This window comes from Salmo salar, chromosome 05 (assembly GCF_965601325.2).
Source record: "Salmo salar chromosome 05, fSalSal1, whole genome shotgun sequence".
In the NCBI taxonomy this organism is placed as follows: Eukaryota; Metazoa; Chordata; class Actinopteri; order Salmoniformes; family Salmonidae; genus Salmo; species Salmo salar.
In genome coordinates this window covers 38,241,526-38,263,637 of record NC_138295.1, presented here as the reverse complement: position 1 = coordinate 38,263,637, position 22,112 = coordinate 38,241,526, and the positions used below count along the sequence as shown (strand labels likewise).

The following is a 22,112-nucleotide window of genomic DNA, read 5'->3' as shown; positions in this document are numbered from 1 at the left end:
TAATACATCTCCCAAAAAAAACAACGCATGAAACGGCTTTCCGGTCAGTTGGGATGTGTTGTTGGGATGGGATGACGGGACACACACACACACACAGAGACACACACACACACACACACACACACACCTGTATCGCAGTTGCGTCTGGCATGCTGAGCCTGCGCACAAACATCTGGCTCTGTCCACTCTGGCTGGTAACGTATCCCCCGGAACCCCAGGTGCCGCTGTGGGGCCGACCCGTGTTATAGAACATGAAGGTGTCGCTCCCCGACGTGGCCGTCATACATGTCTTATAGCAGTACGTTTTGGTCATGGAGCCGTTCCCCCGCACCTCAATGTAGTGAGGCTCCACTTTCAGGTCTCTCCTCAGAGCAACGTTGTTGTTGGGTTGACCCTGACCTCCTCCTCCACCTCCCCCACCACCTCCACCTCGACCCAACGACCCTCCACCCCCGCCGGCCGAGGTGCCCCCCTCGGGGACTCTCTTCTGGGACACACAGCATGGGGAGCAGGAGCCGGGCTGGGTGCAGTAGGCGTGACAGCGGACGATGGCCAGCACCACAATGGTGACCAGGAACACAAAGGTGGTGGCGCTCAGGGCCACGATCAGGTAGAGGGTCACGTTGGAGAACAGTAGTGGGCTGTGAGGCCTGATGATACGTTTGGGGTCGGGGGTCAGCTTGGGCGGCAGCTCCATGACGTGCACGTTGATGGTGGCGGTGGAGGAGAGCGGCGGGAGGCCATGGTCGCGGACCAGCACGGTGAGCAGGAAGGAGGTGGAGTTGTCCTCGCTGACGCGCCGCGTGGTGCGGATCTCCCCCGTGTGCTCGTGGACTTTAAACAGGTCCAGCTCGGAGGTGATCTGCTCCAGGACGTACACCAGCCAGGCGTTCTGACCTGCGTCCCCGTCCCACGCCACCACCTTGGTCACCAGAGCCCCCGCCTCCGCATTCTTCATCAGCGTCTCAGTGGTCCGCGTCCCATTGGCTGGAGGATGGACTATCCTGGGGGAGTGGTCGTTCTGGTCCATGATGTAAACATAGACGGTTGCCACGCGGCTGAGGGGCGGCACGCCACCATCCTGGGCTTTCACCTGGAAGTGGAACTCTCTGAGCTTCTCAAAGTCGAAGGCTCGCAGGGCATAGGCCTCGCCCGTGTCGGGTTTGATGCTGACGTAGCTCGCCACGGGGATTCCGTGGTTGTTGTCGTTGAGGACGGTGTAGGTGATGCGAGCGTTCTCCCCGGCGTCAGCGTCCAGAGCCTTCACCACGCACATTGAGGCCCCGGGCGCGTTGTTCTCCGTCATGTACACCGTGTAGGACGTCTGTTCGAAGCGAGGAGGGTTGTCATTGACATCCGCCACGTCAACTTTAATGGTCATGTGTGAGGAGAGGGCCGGGGTCCCTCCGTCAATGGCGGTTACCGTGACATTGTAGGTGGAGATGGTTTCCCGGTCTAGGAAGGCGGAGGTGACCAAGGTGTAGTGGTTCCGGAAGGACTTGATCTTAAAGGGGAGGCCAGGTTGGATCTCCAGGGTCACCTGTTTGTTCTGGGCGGAGTCCCGGTCATTAACGCTGATCAAGGCCACCACCGTGTCCGCCCGAGCGTCCTCGCGGACTGGGCTGGACAGAGAGGACAGCACGATCTCTGGGATATTGTCATTCACATCCAAAACCTCTACAACCACTTTACAGTGGACGGCCACCGCAGAAGGGCCCCTGTCCATAGCTTGTATGTACATTTCATAGGAGTTAGTCTCCTCATAGTCTATGTTGTTCTTCACTCGGATCTCTCCTGTATCTGTGTCCATGGAGAACATTTGTCTCACCCTCTCTGGCGTGTAACTGCTGAAAGAGTAAAACACCTCCCCGTTTGTGCCTTCATCCGGGTCTGTGGCGTTTAACTTTATCACCAGAGCGCCCTTGGGCGAGTTCTCTAACAGTTTCACTTTGTACACGGAGTTGTCGAACGCGGGCACATTGTCGTTGGAATCCAGGACATGAACGTTGATTTTGGCTGTGCCCGTGCGCGCCGGGGTGCCTCCGTCGACAGCTGTCAGTATGAACTGATGAGACGGTGTATGCTCGCGGTCAAATGGCTTTTTAAGCACGAGCTCGATGTGCTTGCTGTTTGCCACGGGCTTGTTGGAGTCCAGCGCGAGGTGCTCGTTGTTGCTGAGCCGATAGAGCCGAACCGAATTTGAGCCATCGTCTGCATCCTGCGCGCCTTCGATGGGGAACCGGGACCCCGTTATAGCAGACTCCGAGATCTCCAGCTGGTACTCGTCCCGGGGGAACTGTGGCGAGTTGTCATTCGCATCCAGAATCTCCACCTCTACGTTATGCACCTCGAGCGGGTTCTCAACCACCACCTCTAGGTTGAGGGAACATGTGCCGCTGAATTCACACAGCGTCTCTCGGTCGATGCGGTCACTCACCGACAGCTTGCCGTTTTTATGATTTATGTTGAAATATCTCCTTGCGCTGTCGGAGGTGATTCGGATGCGTCGGGAAGAGAGCTTTCGCAGGTCCAGACCCAAATCTCGAACAATGTCGCCGACCACAGCCCCATTCTCCAGCTCCTCCGGAATGGTGTATCGTATTTGTGAATTTGTAAGGCCACTGAGTAGAAAAATTACCAAATAAAAAGTAAAAGGCACATTCTGCGTTATGCTGTAACAGCGTCGCGCCGCCACAGCCATCGCAAGCAGGCAGGATCCGCAGACGGATTAGAGAAAGCTTTCCGCCTTTTTAGCTTGCCGTGCGTCCCCACCCGCCACATTAAAAACTGGGGAAGAGTCCGTGCGTTACCCCCTACTATGTGCAGGACGACCAAAGCATCCTCTCCTGTACAGGTGCTCGTTTAAAAGGACGTTTTCCCATTACATCCATGTTTTCCTTTGTCTGTTTGGTTACTGCTTTTTCTCTCTCTTCTCTCTCCTCCGCGCGGCTGACTCTTGTTTCCCTCTCACGGGTGCTGCCTATCGCTTTCTCCCTCTCTCTCTCTCTCTCTCTCTCTCTCTCTCCTTCCCCCTCCCTCTCTCTGTGCGATGGTGTCTGTGGGCGGAGGGGGAGGGGGAGCCTTACTCTCAAACGTTGCTGGCTGCATTTCGGCACCTCCGATTGAAAACAGCGTCAAATAAAAATAAAAATGCCATTCACACCTCGGGAATACGAATACTAATTTGTATCATTATTTTCAACAGTCGATCGTTTCTGACATTTCTAAGAGAATGTATTTGAGCAGACTAGTAGTTTTTTTTATCCGAGGGAGAGCGAGCGAGTGCCACCGCCCTTTTCATTGTGTGCTGGGATACATTGACGATCTGTTTTCTCAGTACGCCCAAGCGATTACTTCTCTCTTTTCATTGATCCAAAAGAGCAATTACGCCAAAGCTCGAAGAAAAATAGAATAAATAGAAATAAAACGAGTAACGGATATTTAATCGAATAAAAATAAGCTATGGAAATAGGGTTAATTAACCCCTTAACTAAAATATATAAATATATAACTTTTTCATTGTATTTCTTCAGCAATTATCATCGTAAAATGTATCGTTTAACTGTAAGTATAAGCACAGCAACTTTGGAAACATTGAGCCTACATCATTCGAGTAAAGAGGGGGATCTATCTTTGAAATGCGTCGATGGATTCAACAGGGCAATGCAAATCGAGTTAGGGCTGAGCATTAAAAGATGTAGTTATCAACAAACACTCTTAGAAAAAAATGGTTATTTTTGCTTCTACATAGGCTACCTATAACGTTTTGGTTCCCTGGATGAGATTAAAGAACACTTTAGATTCCTAAAAAAAAAGGGTGCTATATACACACTGTATATACAAAAGTATGTGGACAACCCTTCAAATTAGTGGATTCGGCAATTTCAGCCACACCCGTTGCTGACAGGTGTAAACAATTTAAAAAAAAATAGAGCACACCGCCATGCAGTCTCCATAGACAAACATTGGCAGTATAATGGCCTTACTGAAGAGCTCAGTGACTTTCAACGTGGCACAGTCATAGGATGCCACCGTTACAACAAGTCAGTTTGTCAAATTTCTGCCCTGCTAGAGCTGCCCTGGTTAACTGTAGGTGCTGTTATTGTGAAGGGGAAACATCCAGGAGCAACAACAGCTCAGCCGCAAAGTGGTAGGTCACACAAGCTCACAGAACGGGACCGTTGAGTGCTGAAACGCATGGCGTGTAAAACATCATCTGTCCTCGGTTGCAACACTTACTACCAAATTCCAAACTGCCTCTGGAAGCAACATTAGCACAAGAACTGTTGGTCGGGAGATTCATGAAATGGATTTCCATGGCCGAGCAGCCGCACACAAGCCATGCCAAGTGTCAGCTGGAGTGGTGTAAAGCTTGCCACCATTGGACTCTGGAGCAGTGGAAACGCGTTCTCTGGAGTGATGAATCACACTTCACCATCTGACAGTCCGACGGACGAATCTGGGTTTGGTGGATGCCAGGAGAAAGCTACCTACCCGAATGCATAGTGCCAACTGTAAAGTTTGGTGGAGGAATAATGGTCTGGGGCTGTTTTTCATGATTTGGGCCAGGTCTCTTAGTTCCAGTGAAGGGAATCTTAAAGCCACAGCATACAATGACATTCTAGACGATTCTGTGCTTCCAACTTTGTGGCGGCAGTTTGGGGAAAAGCCTTTCCTTTTTTAGCATGACAATGGCCCAGTGCACAAAGCGAGGTCCATACAGAAATGGTTTGTCGAGATCGGTGTCAAAGAATTTGCCTGGCCTGCACAGAGCCCTGACCTCAACCCCATCGAAGATTTTTGGGACGAATTGGAACGCTAACTGCGATCCAGGCCTAATAGCCCAACATCAGTGCCCGACCTCACAAAGGCTCTTGTGGCTGAATGAAACCAAGTCCCAGCAGCAGTGTTCTAACATCTGGTGGAAAGCCTTCCCAGAAGAGTGGAGGCTGTTATAGATGCAAAGGGGGGACCAACTCGACATCAATGCCCATGATTCTGCAATAAGATGTTTGATGAGCAGGTGTCCATATACTTTTGGTCAAGTAGTGCATTCAGTGCATTTGGAAAGTATTCAGACCCCTTGGCTTTTCACTCAATTTTTTACGTTACATCCTTATTCTAAAATGGATTTAATAAACAATTTTGACAAAACGCAAACAGGTTTTTAGAGTTTCATAGCAAATGTATTCAAAATAGAAAAACAGATACCTGATTTACACAAGTATTCAGACCCTTTGCTATGAGACTCGATATTGAGCTCAGGTGCATCCTGTTTCCATTGATCATCCTTGAGATGTTTCTACAACTTGATTGTAGTTCACCTGTGGTAAATTCAATTGATTGGACATGAATCGGAAAGGCACACACCTGTTTATGTAAGGTTCCACAGTTGACAGTTCATGTCAGAGCAAAAACCAAGCCATGAGGTCGAAGGAATTGTACATAAAGCTCAGAGACAGGATTGTGTCGAGGCACAGATCTAAAAATTCTTCAGCATTGAACATCCCCAAGAACACAGTGGTCTCCATAATTCTTAAATGGAAGAAGTTTGTAACCACCAAGACTCTCCCTGAGCTGGCCGGCCGGCCAAATTGAGCAATCGGGAGAGAAGGGCCTTGGTCAGGGAGGTGACCAAGAACCCGATGGTAACTCTGACAGCGCTCCAGAGTTCCTCTGTGGAGAACCTTCCAGAAGGACAACCATCTCTGCAGCACTTCCCAATCAGGCCTTTATGGTAGAGTGGCCAGACCGAAGCCACTCCTCAGTAAAAGGCACATGACAGCCTGCTTGGAATTTGCCAAAAGGCACCTAAAGACTCTCAGACAATGAGAAACAAGAATCTCTGGTCTGATGAAACCAACATTGAACTCTTTGGCCTGAATGCCAAGCGTCACATCTGTAGGAAACCTGTCACCATCCCTACTGTGAAGCATGGTGGTGGCAGCATCATGCTGTGAGGAGACTAGTCAGGATCGAGGCAAAGATTAATGGAGCAAAGTACAGAGAGATCCTTGATGAAAACCTGCTCCAGAGCGCCCAGGACCTCAAACTGGGGCGAAGGCACACCATCCAACCTGACAGAGCTTGAGAGGATCTGCAGAGAAGAAAAGGAGAAACTCCCCAAATATAGGTGTACCAAGCTTGTAGCTCAAACCCAAGAAGACTCGAGGCTGTAATCGCTGCCAAAGGTACTGAGTAAAGGCTCTGAATACTTATGTAAATGTGATATTTCTTGTTTTTGCGTTGTCATTATGGGGTATCGTGTATAGAGGGGGAAAAAAACTAAATAATCAATTTTAGAATAAGGCTGTAACTTAACCAAATGTGGAAAAAGTCAAGGGGTCTGAATACTTTATGAATGCACTGTATACCCAGTGAAGTCAACAAACCTTGAGGGTTATATCCTTATAGCCTACCCCAGAGTATAATGGGGATTTTAGAAAACAACAGCTAACAAAAGATAACCCAGTCACATCAAACTCTGAACTGAGCGGTGTTCCCTTTTCATTTGTTTCAGCTGTTTTGCATTGCCATTTATATCTATAGTAATGATGCTGCGGCACGATTTCGCCTGGTCAGAAAAATGTCTAGTTGTCGTCCGACATTCTTACCTCTCTATGGCAGCGGAAAGATCGAATTCCTGTTTTGCAACATTGTTGCTGCGGCCTGAGTGGCAAACATACCTCTGCCGTTGCAAACTAAATGTTAGCTAGAAACAACAGGAAATAATGCGTTTAATAAAAGCATGCACTCTTAGGTAAAAAAGAAGAAGTTTTTTTAATATAGAACCTTCTGGTCAATTCAAAATTTGACATTCCTGCATGACGACGCAAGAGGACGGTGTTTGAACCAACTTGCATAAACTATAGGCTAGATAAATAAAGTTTAAACATTAATAGGATATCAAAAGGGTTCTATATTCCTATCAAAGGTTTTCTATATAGAACTTTTAGGGGTTCCATATATGAAGCAAGCGATTGAACCCGTTTTGGTTCTATGAGGGACTTTTTATTCTAAGAGTGCAGAGACAAAGAACGAGCAAAACAAAACAACACAGAACTAAATAAATAAAAGCTGTATCCTAACTAAGAATGCGTTATAGGATTTTATTCAATGCCTTTTCGCCATCGTTCTCCTCTACTCTATTTGAACTCGTTCAGCAGCTCTAAAAGCAAAGTGAGCTGTGTCCAGCGTGTGTCCAGTGTCCTCGAGCCCTAGAGCTGAAAGACAATTCAGATGTCATTGGCTGCTCGCGATCTCCTCTCACTTATTGCCCGGAGAGTGACAGATGGGTTGATCATACAGTATATTAAGATTACAGAGGTACTTGGCTGCCGCTCCAGTTTCACATCATATTACTCGCAGTAGAATATAACAGGACCCCCCCCACCCCCACCCCCAATATGTCGTCATATGAAGCATGTTCACTTCGGGTGAACGGGCGAAACGAACCAGGTCATCCAACAAGATGCTCGAGACTTGCCTCTCCGCCAATCTGTCAAAACAAGCTAACATGTCCTCTCCTGTCAGACCCAAATTGCTGAAATAGTATAGAGCGCGTGCAAATTGCAGATGTGGAAAGCGTGGGCACGAAGAATTTAGACGAATTTCGATCACTTGACTAGTTACTCTGCATTTCCTTTCGACAGTCTCGCTTTCCCCAAACATCTAGCTTAGATATGTCCTATTAAAATTAAACGAATTGAATCTTCCACCTGACGTAAAAGACCAAAATAAGTTTGCTAATTCATTGTTTTCACAAAACCCTATTCTAGAATCCATCTGAGTGTGGGAACGCTTTCACCCACAAATAGACTAACCCCTGTCGGTTTTAGAGATAGCTTTGGGGGCAGTTTACAACAAGCAATAGTCATTTAATAGCCTGGCAGGCATGAATATACACATACTGACGTGGTTCCTGGCGACTTGATACACTTTCTTAAAGTGGACCTCAGGTTTATAGACGATCGTGACATATGTTCATTTATTGAAAATCCTGCGCCACCGCCGCTTCTAAATGATCACACTGGACAAATTGTCTGGCTATAATAGACGACATTGTAGTAAGTGTAGAATGCATATAATTACACAACCAACGGTAGGTCTACATCTACGGTTGAGTTATGGGTTAAGCTGGTTCCTCATTTAAATTCCACTCAATGTCTCAAACACCTCAAACATCTGGCCATGGGCCCGAGGAGGCTCACTGCGCATGTCTGACCGCAGGTGGTCTGGTAGTGGAGTGAAATGCCCACATCTTCCCGCTCAGACTTTCCTGCTAATTAGTACAGTCTGAACCCATGTACCCCAATTAGAATCCAATTTAAAATCAGATTCAATTCAATTAAGAGGGGCCTCTTACTCCTAACCCAATCAGTACGACAAAGTGAGGGGGAGGATCTCTCGACACTGCCTAATTTATTTTCTATACCAAAGGCATGCAGCGGTTCATAATGAATTGAATCCCGGCTCTCGTCTCATCTTCGATCCTTTTACCTCTTGAAGAGCTCTAGAAAGTTGGATAACACTCAGACAGGCACCAGTTTGCTAGACAATCGGCTTTTATAACAGTCAAATTGATTGAGTCCTACAGTGAGTGAAGTGTCATTCAAAGTAACACTGGGACCTACACTTCACTGTGACCTAAACGCAGGGTTTTGCCACTGGGTGGCAAATCCGGGCATGCGCCCCCCCCCCCCCCCAATAGAATTTGTGCCCCCCAGGTTTTGTTTCCCCATAAACATAGCATATGGTGTATGACCTGCACAGCGGCTATATGCCACCTCAACCTCGTCTCAGAGCATTTCATATTATTGTGTGTGTAAATCCGAGACACTCCTTTTAGTACAATATGCTACGTTTTCTACGGCATGTATTCATTTGTGGCTGTCCATCACCTATTTCATATGATATGTTACGATGAGAAAAGAAGAAGAAACCTGCTCTTGCTAGAATCACTGCTCTTTATCAAGCTTTACATATCGGCCTCAAGGCCTATGATATGTTACAACATATTATATGTTATGAATTTGCAAAACGTACAATATGATACGAATTTGCAAAAACTACAGTATGTTACGAATTTGGAAAATGTATGACATGTTACGAATTCTAGCTAGGTGGCTAATGTTAGCTAGGTGGCTAATGTTAGCTAGGCTAGGGGTTAGGGATAAGTTTAGGAGTTAGGTTAAAGGTAATGGTTAGGGTTAAGGGAATGGTTAGCTAACATTCTAAGTAGTTGCAATGTAGCTAAAAATGACTAAGTAGTTGAGAAGTTGCTAATTAGTGAAAATGTTAAAGAGTCCGTGATCAGATTCTAACTCCCAACCTTTGGATTGCTAGACGTAACCGTCTGTCTTATGTAACCATGCGTTGCAACGCAGTCTCACAATCAATTCGTGCATATTTCATTCAGAGGGGTTGGGTTAAATGCGGAAAACACATTTCAGTTGAAGGCATTCAGTTGTACAACTGACTAGGTATCCCCTTTTCCCCCTTTAATTTGATGTCCCGGATTTACATTTACTATGTTACGTCTAGTCTATGAGACCAGGCTGATATGCCAGGTGTGCTCTTGTGATCTGAGGAAGGGGGAGAAGGGGGGGGGGGGGTGAATAATGTAATATTTAGCGGTTCAAATCCAAAAATGCATTCTGATTGGGCAGCAAGTCATGCAATGTCATAAGGTAACACCTTCATTACCTTGTTTAAGAAGCTCATTGGATCCCACCCAGGACGGGGTCAAATTATGCAGACAGCTCCAGCTAATAATAAGCTAGCTAGTATCCAGTAGCTTCGTTAAGTGTTGGTAGCAGCGCACTGAATAATTGTAGCTGGCTAAGCTTTGATCAGCATTGACATTCGAAAATTGCGGAGGACCATGTCGAGAGAGATGCCGAACTCATCGAGTAGCCTGTTGACCCTACCACTGAAGTTGAGGAGCCTACAGCAGCAAATGTAATACCCGCTGGTCAACAAGATCGAGAAGAGCCAGGGCGTAGCACCAGCAGCACAACAGAAACATCACAACAAGCACCTGCACATCCGTTACCCCAGCCACTAGCAACTGACGAGCTGTTGCATCGAACCAAACCTGAACCGGTGGAAGCAGAGTTTATCGTTGTTCGCACATTCTTACAAAGTGAAATCACAACCACAGGCAGCAACAACAAAACGGAGCTTACTCAGTGTTCTTCAAAGATACGGCGGGCCTTTGTCAGCAATGTTGACTGTGCTGTTGGCACTGAAACATGGATTTAAAATGCTCCCACCGGCATTTCACCCTGGAGCCGGCCTGATTACCATTTGGGACATCTACAGCAATGTGCAAAAATCCCTGCTCCACCCTGAAGAACGTATCCAGTAAACACAGACACGGCATGTTACATCAGATCAACAAAAATCCTTGCTCGTCCAGCTGGCATTTGAGAGGGACCTGACAAGTACATTTCGCCAGGAAGGAGAATGGAATCAGAAATGTCATAAGGTTCAACACAGCATGGAGGAGGCTGCAAGACTTCCCTGGCCGTCGTGCCAGAATGATTAATTCAATGGTTTTCCGTCATGTAAGACTACTGGTTATTTGGCAGATTTGTGAATGTAATGTATAGTTTAGGACTTTGCTTTTTACTTCAACGCATCTTTTCGATTTTTCTGTGATTCTTAATGTCATTGCTTGCTTTTACGGGTCCAATTGATATATACACAGTGCCTTCGGAAAGTATTCAGACCCCTTAGACTTTTTCCACATTGTGTTACGTTACAGCCTTATTCTGAAATGGATTTAATCGTTTTTATCCCCTCATAAATCTACACACAATACCGCATAATAGGTTTTTAGAATGTTTGCTAATTTATTAAAAATAACAAACAGAACTATTACATTTACATAAGTATTCAGACCCTTTACTCAGTACTTTGTTGAAGCCCCTTTGGCAGCGATTACAGCAGCCTCGAGTCTTCTTCTCTGCAGATCCTATTTTCAGGTCTCTCCAGAGATGTTCGATCGGGTTCAAATCCGGGCTCTGGCTGGGTCACTCAAGGACATTCAGAGACGTGTCCCGAAGCAACTCCTGCGTTGTCTTGGCTGTGTGCTTAGGGTCGTTGTCCTATTGGAAGGTGAACCTTCGCCCCAGTCTGAGGTCCTGAGCACTCTGGAGCAGGTTTTCATCAAGGATCTCTCTGTACTTTGCTCTGTTCATCTGTGCCTTGACTAGTCTCCCAGTCCATGCCGCTGAAAAACATCCCCAAAGCATGATGCTGCCACCACCATGCTTCACCGTAGGGAGGGTGCCAGGATTCCTCCAAGCGTAACGCTTGGCATTCAGGCCAAATAGTTCAATCTTGGTTTCATCAGACCAGAGAACCTTGTTTCTCATGGTCTGAGTGTCTTTAGGTGCCTTTTGGCAAACTCCAAGCAGGGCTTCCGTCTGGCCACTCCACCATAAAGGCCTGATTGGTTGAGTGCTGCAGAGATGGTTGTCCTTCTGGAAGGTTCTCCCATCTCCACAGAGGAACTCTGGAACTCTGTCAGAGTTACCATCAGGTTCTTGGTCACCTCGCTGACCAAGGCCCTTCTCCCCCGATTGCTCAGTTTGGCCGGGCTTGGTGGTTCCAAACTTCTGCCATTTAAGAATGATGAAGGCCACTGTGTTCTTTGCGACCTTCAATGCTGCAGAAATGTTTTGATACCCTTCCAGATCTGTGCCTCGACACAATCCTGTCTCGGAGCTCTAAGGACAATTCCTTCGACCTTATGGGTTGTTTTTTTCTCTGACATGCGCTGTCAACTGTGGGACCTTATATAGACAGGTGTGTGCCTTTCCAAATCATGTCCAATCAAATTGAATTTAACACAGGTGGAATTCTGGTGGACTCCAAGTTCTAGAAACATCTCAAGGATCAATGGAAACAGGATGAACCTGAGCTCAATTTTGAGTCTCATAGCAAAGGGTCTGAATGATTATGTACATTTGTTTTTCATTTTTAATACATTTTCAAAAAAAATCTAAAAACCTGTTTTCACTTTGCCATTATGGGGTATTGTGATGAGTATATATATTTTTTAATCCATTTTAGAAGAAGGCTGTAATGTAACAACATGTGGAAAAAGTCAAGGGGTCTGAATACTTTCAGAAGGCACTCTATACAGGTTTGCGTTATTTGATGGGTATAGGGACAATGACCAATGTAACCTATTAGTTGTGCTCCGAGGTGAGCCTTTGCACGGTGCTCCTGTTGTCCGGCTGTCCACTCCAGTGGTACTGAAATTGGCAGTGCATTTAGTGTTATGCTTTCATCGCGCTGACTGGCGGTAGCCTGCTGTTACGGTGTGTGCCGTTTTAATGAGCGCATCTTGGGCTTCTCTTCAACATTGCTTGCTTTCTTGTGTGCAAAATGACAGTGTATATGGTTGCATTTCAGATAGGCCTCCATTTTATGTAAATGTTGTATGTCGCAGTATTAGGACCAATATCTTGTGCAGCTTACTAAAATAAGTAGGCAAACGTTCACTCTGTTGTCATTCATTTGCATTACACAATAGTTGTGTGATAGGCTACTGTAAAAGTGATGTCAAAACTATAGCCTACTTTTTCACCCCTTCCCTGCTCTCTTGCTATAGAGTGTGTGTATGTGTTGCTCTCGGAATGGGCATTTCATCTTATTCGCGGCAGATTCAAATTGACTATAGAATATGCACTTATTTTGATTTAGTTCGCTTTTCTGAAACTCTCCCACAGAAAAAAATGCGCACCTGGAGAAGTGGTGGCTTGGTTACGGTCATTGCGTAGTGTCACAAATTCAACAGAAATGTAGCCTTTAGTTATTGAAGCTTAAGCTACGAAGCCTGTAAGAATCTTTGAGCGGATCTGTGCGTGTTGTTAGGCGCAAATTGCGACGATTGCTCATTGTTCATGCGTAGGGTCTCGTTTCAGATACATTTTTTGTACATTTGAAAAGTAGTAAAACCAATCTACTGTACCTTGTGTTATCAGGGCTCAGGGTTATCAATACTTGTGACCCCCCATGGATTTAAAATGACCCCTCAGACATGTCATCCTGGAGCCGGGCTTGCCTGAACAGTAATGCTATTGAATGCTGATCTCATCCTATTGATTTATTTCATCAAAAAGGGAAACTGCAAGCATAGCCTGGAGCTCATTTACTTTTAAAAATGACTCAAACTAAATTTAGTTTTCATCAATTACAAAATTGGCTCAGCCAGTGGTCATTCATTGGTGTATATGTCTATATGTCTATCTCTGGGTAAATCACGCATTCCGGGTAGTAAACATAGTCTGAGTTATAGGCCTATATCAGTATGGTAGACTGAGCATCAAGTTGTTGTTCTGTGTTTATTTGGGACCGTGTGACCTCAGAGATTCCTAGTGCCAGCCTGATTCACCCAGGCACGCAACACGCCCACACAACCCTCCCCTCTCCCGGTGCGGCTCCAGCTCTCCTCCACTGAACCCTCTGCCCACGGCGATGACATGCGCTGGCAGCCCGCAAGACGGCCGCTGAGCGGTGAGTCACTCCGATGCTACAAGTAGATGGATAGATAGCTGAGCGACTCTTCTTCACACTCCAAAGCGAGGCTGAGGGGGTGGCGAACTAGGGAGCTGGAGAGATGCAACGGAAGAGAACAGAGATGGAGGTGCAACGGAACTTGAGTTAGGTTTGATGGACCGAGAGGGAAGTTTTTCATTGGACAGAGTTGGAAATGTTATTTTCTATTTTACATATCCTTTCTTTTTTTTCCCCAATGCCCAATTTAACTGAGCTGTGGAGATGACACAGCGGGGGTCTCGTGTCGGTCCGTACTCGTAAGTCTCAGAAACATGCGAGCAGCAGCGCTACCCCTGACATTTAGAAGATTCTCCCAGTGGGGCGCCCAAGCTCCATGTTTACGGCAATTTGAGACAGCGATGAAAAGAGGCGACTGTTATCTCGTCAATTACACACACCGCGGAATTTACACCTGGCCTTTTCCACCTCGCTCCGTTGTCTGCCTCGCTCTCTTTTGTGTTCTGCTCTTCTCTCGCTCTCTGTCTATTGGGCTGATGGTACATGGGCAGGTAACTGACATCTCTCTCACTGTACCTGTTAGAATCCACCCATCTGTTCCGCCGTTAATTGCACGCCACAGATCTGTGCATTATTTCATTTGCACTCAAGGGGCTCGAGATTAAGTATCTAAATTCCTCCTCTGCTAGACAAACAGACGTTAGTCTCGCCCGAACAAACACAGTACATGTCCCAATTCTCTTCAATGGCTCCCTCTCTCTGCTCTTGTCCTTTCACCACTGACTGAAGGGTGAAATCATCTATTTTGCCTCTCTGTCTCCCTCTATCCCATCTCTCTCCTCACCAACCATTACTCTCTCTTTCCTCTCTTCCTGCAATCCTCCGCTACTCGTCTCACTCTCACCATCCCCTCTCTTACCCTCTACCTCATACTCTCCCCTCTCAGTGCCTCTATCCTTCCTCTCTACTGTTTCATCCCCCCCCCCCCCCCCTCTCTGGGCCAGCTGTGCTGTGTGTCTGTAACATCCGTTGCTCCAGCTGGGAGAGCTGTGGCCCAGGGCCACCAGAATGTCTGAAGTGGAAACACGGGAGCTAATGTCTCTGCTGCTGCTGCCTCTCCCTCTCCACTGTCAGGTCCTCTCTTTAAACCACCCCAGAGAGAGAAGGGGAGCGGGGCAGAGAGAGGGAGGGGAGAGACGAGAAACAGAGGAGGTAAAGAATGGAGAGAGACTGACAGGAGGAGAGACGGAGCAGTGAATGGGAGAGTGAAAAAGGTTCAAAGCTCTAATTTTCACTTCCTGTGCTCTCTTTTTGGAGCTAGACGAGACATAATATTAATGACCCTCTCCATCCATTATGCAAGACGGCGGACATATTAATAACAGGCTCTCCAGTAACACTCTCTATTAAGACACATGAATTGTCCCGGTTTAAAAGCCATTCGTCCAGCCCCACTCGGCATCTGTTATGCCATGTGGAAGCCCTCCGTTTCTGTGTCACACACACACACACACACACACACACACACATGCACACACACAAAGGGACTGGGACCAGCACTGAATCTAGCCCTGGGTGAAGAGACTGAATAAGCATCTGGGCTCTGAGAGTGTCTCGTCTCTTTGTTATCGTCAGCTGCTGTCTCGTCTGGTGTTCTCAGGGCAAGGAGTGATGACCTCATACATGCCCCCCCCCTCCCCCTCCCCCGTGCCACACAAGATGGAGTCCGAGCTTTGAACCACCTACTGTTCATCGTGAAGAGACACGTACATTATGTGTAGTTACACTGTGCCTATACGTAACTACAACGTCAATACACAGGATTTAGACCTCTTATACAGAACTACTGCATGGCACAAATCTTGCCACCGTATCACACTGCTAAAATAGGGTACAGCACCCAAAACGGTCACCTGGTTTTCTAGGGCTCTTGCTTTTAGGAAATCCTTTCAAAATAATAATGAAAAAACAAAATAGCTTTCTCTTTCTCTCTGTCTCTCAACAAATGAAAATGCCTGCAGGCTGTTGTGTAGGAGGACAGCAATCACAGCGTCTGTGTTGCCAGGAGAACAGGCCAGAGTGATGAAAAATCTGCATATACGGGCAGAAAATGACAAAACATCCATTTCCTCAGAGAGAATGATATGTAGGCTATAGGAGGAGAGGCTGACAAACCATGAAAGGAATGGAAGAAACACACTGATCATCCGCATTATCACAAATGACACTTTACTCAATTACTCATCGCATCAAGGAACAATTCTTGTTCTAAGGTGAAGAAAACAAATCCTGACAATTTAGGTAAAGAGAGAGCCCATGCATCAGGCTGCACCACTTATTGGAGGGATGTGATAAATGATGGAGATTCATCCATTTCAATTGATAGCTACAATATCTGCCATATTGTGTGGAACAGGAGGGTTGAGAGATTTTTTTTATGGAACTAAGCGTTTTAAGATTTGTGCCACAGAGCGAGAGAGAGAGAAAAATCCAAGGGGCGGTGTTCTGTCTCAGTGCCAAGAGCACTGCAGCTTGCAGCCAGGACAGGATGAGAGAGGGAGAAACAGTAGTACTGGGACCTCTATTGGTGTAAGAGGATACTGCAGGGACAGACTCGGCATGGTCTCCACAATGTGTGTGTGTGTGTCTCAATCCGCAGCTCCCCTCCTTTCCTCTCCTCCCGTGTCTGACAGTGTGGTTGTGAAGGACAGTGCCAGGCCCCCTCCAGAGGAGAGGAAAGGAGGGGAGCTGCGGATTGAGACACACACACACACATTGTGGAGACCATGCCGAGTCTGTCCCTGCAGTGTGTGTCATACGATAGCCTAGCTGCTGTTTCTCTGTTCCTAAATCTTCCCGCTCTTTCATTCAAGCCCAACCCCCTTTCCCTTGTGGAACCAGCTTTCATACAGGTTCCGTTCACCAGGGGTGAATTCTGTATGACATCATTGTATTCTGTGTATTTGTAATTCTGTGTGATTAGTTAGGTATTTAGTAAATAAATAATTAAACCCAATTTTGTATTGCTGATTCAACTTGTTAGCCAGGGTTCGTGAAGATAGCCAAGAACTTACAACTTTCATTATGAGACTGAAAATAAAACAAGGGTTAATATTGACTGCTATCGATGTAAAATATTACAAAGTATTTTAAGAGTTTATTCGGAAGATAACGGCTCTATAAACGTTCTTCCGTGGTGCCCCGACTTTCTAGTTAATTACATTTACATGATTAGCTTAATCAGGTAATATTAATTACAGAGAAATCATTTTATAAGTTAGCATGTCATATCACTTAATCCGGCATAGCCAAAGACACGACAGTGGCAAAACCCTTGTTGGCAATCACAGAGGTCAGACATTTCTTGTAGTTGGCCACCAGGTTTGCACACATCTCAGGAGGGATTTTGTCCCACTCCTCTTTGCAGATCTTCTCCAAGTCATTAAGGAAACTAAAAGATGCTGATGAGAGAATCTATTTCCAATGACAACACCCTCAGCCTGCAGGAGAATCCATGTCTGCAACAAGGCATTACAAATCACACAAGCCAGATCTCAGAGATTGATCAGAGCACTCTGTGGTAAACATGATCAACCACACCCGTAAGCGCATAAAAACAGATATAACTAACAGACAACATATCTGGTATTTCTGTCAGGTAGCCTAGAGGTTAAGAGCATTGGGCCAATAATGTTGTATTGTATTGTAATCCAAGATGGCGTAGCAGTCTTTGTCCTGTCGTGTCCCTTGTATATACAGTGAGGGAAAAAAGTATTTGATCCCCTGCTGATTTTGTATGTTTGCCCACAGAAATGATCAGTCTATAATTTTAATGGTAGGTTTATTTGAACAGTGAGAGACAGAATAACAACAAAAACATCCAGAAAAACGCATGTCAAAAATGTTATAAAATGTTTTGCATTTTAATGAGGGAAATAAGTATTTGACCCCTCTGCAAAACATGACTTAGTACTTGGTGGTGTCATGACGTTGGCCTGTGGGTAAGGTTTATGATCCCCCCCCCATAAATACCTTTCTCCCTTCCCCTCTCTGAATCTACTGAAGGACTTGAATAGCCTGTGTTAAATATAGAGAGTCTGGGAACATCAAACAAATGGGGAAAGGTACCACATATTTTGTTAATAAAACCAGTTGGAAATATGCTTGGGAACGTAATGAGTATGTATGTCAGTTCGGTTGTCATCTGAGACATTATGACTGATGACAGGACGACATAAACTGTATCTGAGAAAGTATACGCCCTCTAGTTATCAGAGTCACATGGAATTGTTATGCAATTGAAATGTTTGATATTGAAAATGTTTGTTAGGAGATGAAATGTAATTTTAGCTTCCGAATGAGAGATTTGGGTTTTCATAAGGAAAGTGCCCTGCTCGATCAGTGGCCCAACCCTGTGAAGAGACAGGGGTTATAAACGATGAAACACCTCCCTCCCCCTCTCCACTATATAATCCTTTGACGAAAAGATAACCACGTTGGTTCCAGTACGTGAGGTCTGCAGCCTCTACGTTAGAAGGACACACATGTCAAGAACAGAACTAAGCCAACCTCGGCGTGAGCTTTGGTGGCGAATGGTATGAACTTTGAGCTTATTCACTACAGAAGTGCTACTTCCTAGCCGTTGAGTTAGCAGCGGCCGCTGTAACGTGGGCTAGGAAAGGACGGACGACGGATCCAGTCTAACAGACGGACGAAGATACCACCACGTATCCAATTTACCACCAGAGACATTCTTGCGAGGACAGGAAGGTCCGGCCAGCATCTACGACCAATCTACCGAAGCGCAGCTCAGAGTAAATATTTATTGCACTTTCCTTTTCCAAATGGGCGGTAATTTAGAATGCATAAGATAATGTATTTACGATAGCCTAGCTGCTGTTTCTCTGTTCCTAAATCTTCCCGCTCTTTCATTCAAGCCCAACCCCCTTTCCTTTGTGGAACCAGCTTTCATACAGGTTCCGTTCACCAGGGGTGAATTCTGTATGACATCATTGTATTCTGTGTATTTGTAATTATGTGTGATTAGTTAGGTATTTAGTAAATAAATAATTAAACCCAATTTTGTATTGCTGATTCAACTTGTTAGCCAGGGTACGTGAAGATAGCCAAGAACTTACAACTTTCATTATGAGACTGAAAATAAAACAAGGGTTAATATTGACTGCTATCGATGTAAAATATTACAAAGTATTTTAAGAGTTTATTCGGAAGATAACGGCTCTATAAACGTTCTTCCGTGGTGCCCCGACTTTCTAGTTAATTACATTTACATGATTAGCTTAATCAGGTAATATTAATTACAGAGAAATCATTTTATAAGTTAGCATGTCATATCACTTAATCCAGCATAGCAAAAGACACGACAGTGGCAAAACCCTTGTTGGCAATCACAGAGGTCAGACATTTCTTGTAGTTGGCCACCAGGTTTGCACACATCTCAGGAGGGATTTTGTCCCACTCCTCTTTGCAGATCTTCTCCAAGTCATTAAGGTTTCGAGGCTGACGTTTGGCAACTCGAACCTTCAGGTCCATCCACAAAATTTTCTATGGGATTAAGGTCTGGAGACTGGCTTAGGCCACTCCAGGACCTTAATGTGCTTCTTCTTGAGCCACTCCTTTGTTGCCTTGGCCGTGTGTTTTGGGTCATTGTCATGCTGGAATACCCATCCACGATCCATTTTCAATGCCCTGGCTGAGGGAAGGAGGTTCTCACCCAAGATTTGACGGTACATGGCCCAGTCCATTATCCATTTGATGCGGTGAAGTTATCCTGTCCCCTTAGCAGAAAAACACCCCCAAAGCATAATGTTTCCACCTCCATGTTTGACGGTGGAGATGGTGTTCTTGGGGTCATAGGCAGCATTCCTCCTCCTCCAAACACGGCAAGTTGAGTTGATGCCAAAGAGCTCCATTTTGGTCTCATCTGACCACAACACTTTCACCCAGTTGTCCTCTGAATCATTCAGATGTTCATTGGCAAACTTCAGACGGGTATGTATATGTGCTTTCTTGAGCAGGGGGACCTTGCGGGCGCTGCAGGATTTCAGTCCTTCATGGCGTAGAGTGTTACCAATTGTTTTCTTGGTGACTATGGTCCCAGCTGCCTTGAGATCATTGACAAGATCCTCCCGTGTAGTTCTGGGCTGATTCCTCACCGTTCTCATGATCATTGCAACTCCACGAGGTGAGATCTTGCATGGAGCCCCAGGCCGAGGGTGATTGACAGTTCTTTTGTGTTTCTTCCATTTGCGAATAATCGCACCAACTGTTGTCACCTTCTCACCAAGCTGCTTGGCCATGGTCTTGTAGCCCATTCCAGCCTTGTGTAGGTCTACAATATTGTCCCTGACATCCTTGGAGAGCTCTTTGGTCTTGGCCATGGTGGAGAGTTTGGAATCTGATTGATTGGTTGCTTCTGTGGACAGGTGTCTTTTATACAGGTAACAAGCTGCGGTTAGGAGCACTCCCTTTAAGAGTGTGCTCCTAATCTCAGCTCGTTACCTGTATAAAAGACACCTGGGAACCAGAAATCTTTCTGATTGAGAGGGGGTCAAATACTTATTTCCCTCATTAAAATGCAAATCAATTTATAACATTTTTGACATGCGTTTTTCTGGATTTTTTTGTTGTTATTCTGTCTCTCACTGTTTAAATAAACCTACCATTAAAATTATAGACTGATCATTTCTTTGTCAGTGGGCAAACGTACAAAATCAGCAGGGGATCAAATACTTTTTTCCCTCACTGTATCTTTTAACATCTTTTTCTTCGCATATCTTTTAAAAATATTTTCCTAAACCTGAACTTCTAAATACTCTCCTGCAACCCGCCTCACCCAATGTGGCGTGGATCAGTTTTTTTTCTTTTTTCTAAAGTATTTCTATTTACTTCGGATCTGGAATCCCTCAACTGAAGCTAGCCAGCTAACTACCTACCAGCTATCAGCAAACCATTGCTAGCGGTCATCAGCTAACCTTTAGCTCGGAATGCTCTCGCCAGTTCGAACGTCACTCAAACCAGAGCATAACGGACCTATTATTATTTTATATATATATATTTTTTTCCCTCATATCCCCGGATTCCTACCGCAAACTCTGAACATGTTCACATGGATCTTCGCAACTAGCTAACCGCAATCCCGGGTGACTACTCCTGGCTAGCGTTTCCATCCCGGAGCAAGCACCAATTAGCCTGAAGCTAGCTCGGCCAGGGCTCCTGTGCTACCACCGAAGCCCACTCCTGGGCTACAATATCCGGACCCCTTCTACTGCCGGTACGGGGCACGGAACCCCGCCGATCCTCTACGACTGGAATACCGACAATCTGCCCGAGGATTCCAACAGGCCCCTCAGGCGCGACGTCCGCCGAAGGCCCATTCTGCTAACTGGCCTGCTAGCTATCTTGAGCTACTTGGAAGCCTACTAATTCCACAACTGGTCTATCGACGTCACCTTACGAAGAGGCAAAAACAGACTTACCCCCATCACGACGTCCCCCAAAGGCTAACTTGCTAGCCCAGGTCTGCTAACTGCTAGCTTGCCTGCCCCGGTCTGCTAACTGCTAGCCCAGGTCTCCCACACAAGCCCACAGAAAGGGACCGCAGAGTGCTGAAGCGTGTAGCTTGTAAAAATCATCTGTTGTCGGTTGCAACACTCACTACCAAGTTCCAAACTGCCTGTGGAAGCAACATCTGCACAAGAACTGTTTGTCGGGAGCTTCATTAACCTGTTGGGGCTAGGAGGCAGTATTTGCACGGCCGGATAAAAAACGTACCCGATTTAAACTGGTTACTACTCTTGCCCAGAAACGAGAATATGCATATAATTAGTAGATTTGGATGGAAAACACTCTAAAGTTTCTAAAACTGTTTGAATGGTGTCTGTGAGTATAACAGAACTCATATGGCAGGCCAAAACCTGAGAAGATTCCATACAGGAAGTGCCCTGTCTGACAATTTGTTCTCCTTCTGTGGCATCTCTATCGAAAATATAGCATCTCTGCTGTAACGTGACATTTTCTAAGGCTTCCATTGGCTCTCAGAAAGCGCCAGAAAGTGGAATGACGTCTCTCCTGTCTCTGGGCGAAAAACAGCAGGATATTTTGGGAGTGGTCAGGCTGAGAACAGTGACACTGGAGATGCGCGTTCATGTGAATTCTCCATTTTTTTCTTTCAGCCTTTGAATGAATACAATGTCACCCCGGTTGGAATATTATCGCTATTTTACGAGAAAAATAGCATAAAAATAGATTTTAAACAGCGTTTGACATGCTTCTAAGTACGGTAATGGAATATTTAGATTTTTTTTGTCACGACATGCGTCCGCGCGTCACCGTTTGGATAGTTACCTGAACGCACGAACAAAACAGAGGATATTTGAACATAACTAGAAATTGAAGTTATAGCATTTTTAAGGTTTTTGTATTTCGCGCCACTCGATTCCACTGGCTGTTGACTAGGTGGGACGATTTCGTCCCACATACCCGAGAGAGGTTAACACCCCGGCCATCCTACAATCTAAGCTTGATGCCCTCAATCTCACACAAATTATCAATGAAACTAC

General features: G+C 45.8%; 1 protein-coding gene across 16 annotated transcripts in view; it reads right to left on the bottom strand.

Moving 5' to 3' along the window:
• Positions 1-22,112, bottom strand: part of LOC106604881 (protocadherin alpha-C2) — a 212,718-nt gene that overhangs the window by 39,306 nt on the left and 151,300 nt on the right. The window contains exon 1 of one of the 16 annotated variants that reach the window (XM_014200002.3): positions 128-3,279. The exons of 14 other annotated variants lie outside the window; for them this stretch is intronic. In XM_014200002.3, the coding sequence (XP_014055477.1) occupies positions 128-2,701 (2,574 nt within the window). In that variant the 5' untranslated portion in view covers positions 2,702-3,279. Of the gene's footprint in view, positions 1-127; positions 3,280-22,112 lie in introns of those variants that run through there. One more of the 16 variants, XM_014199998.3, reaches the window with a different exon arrangement.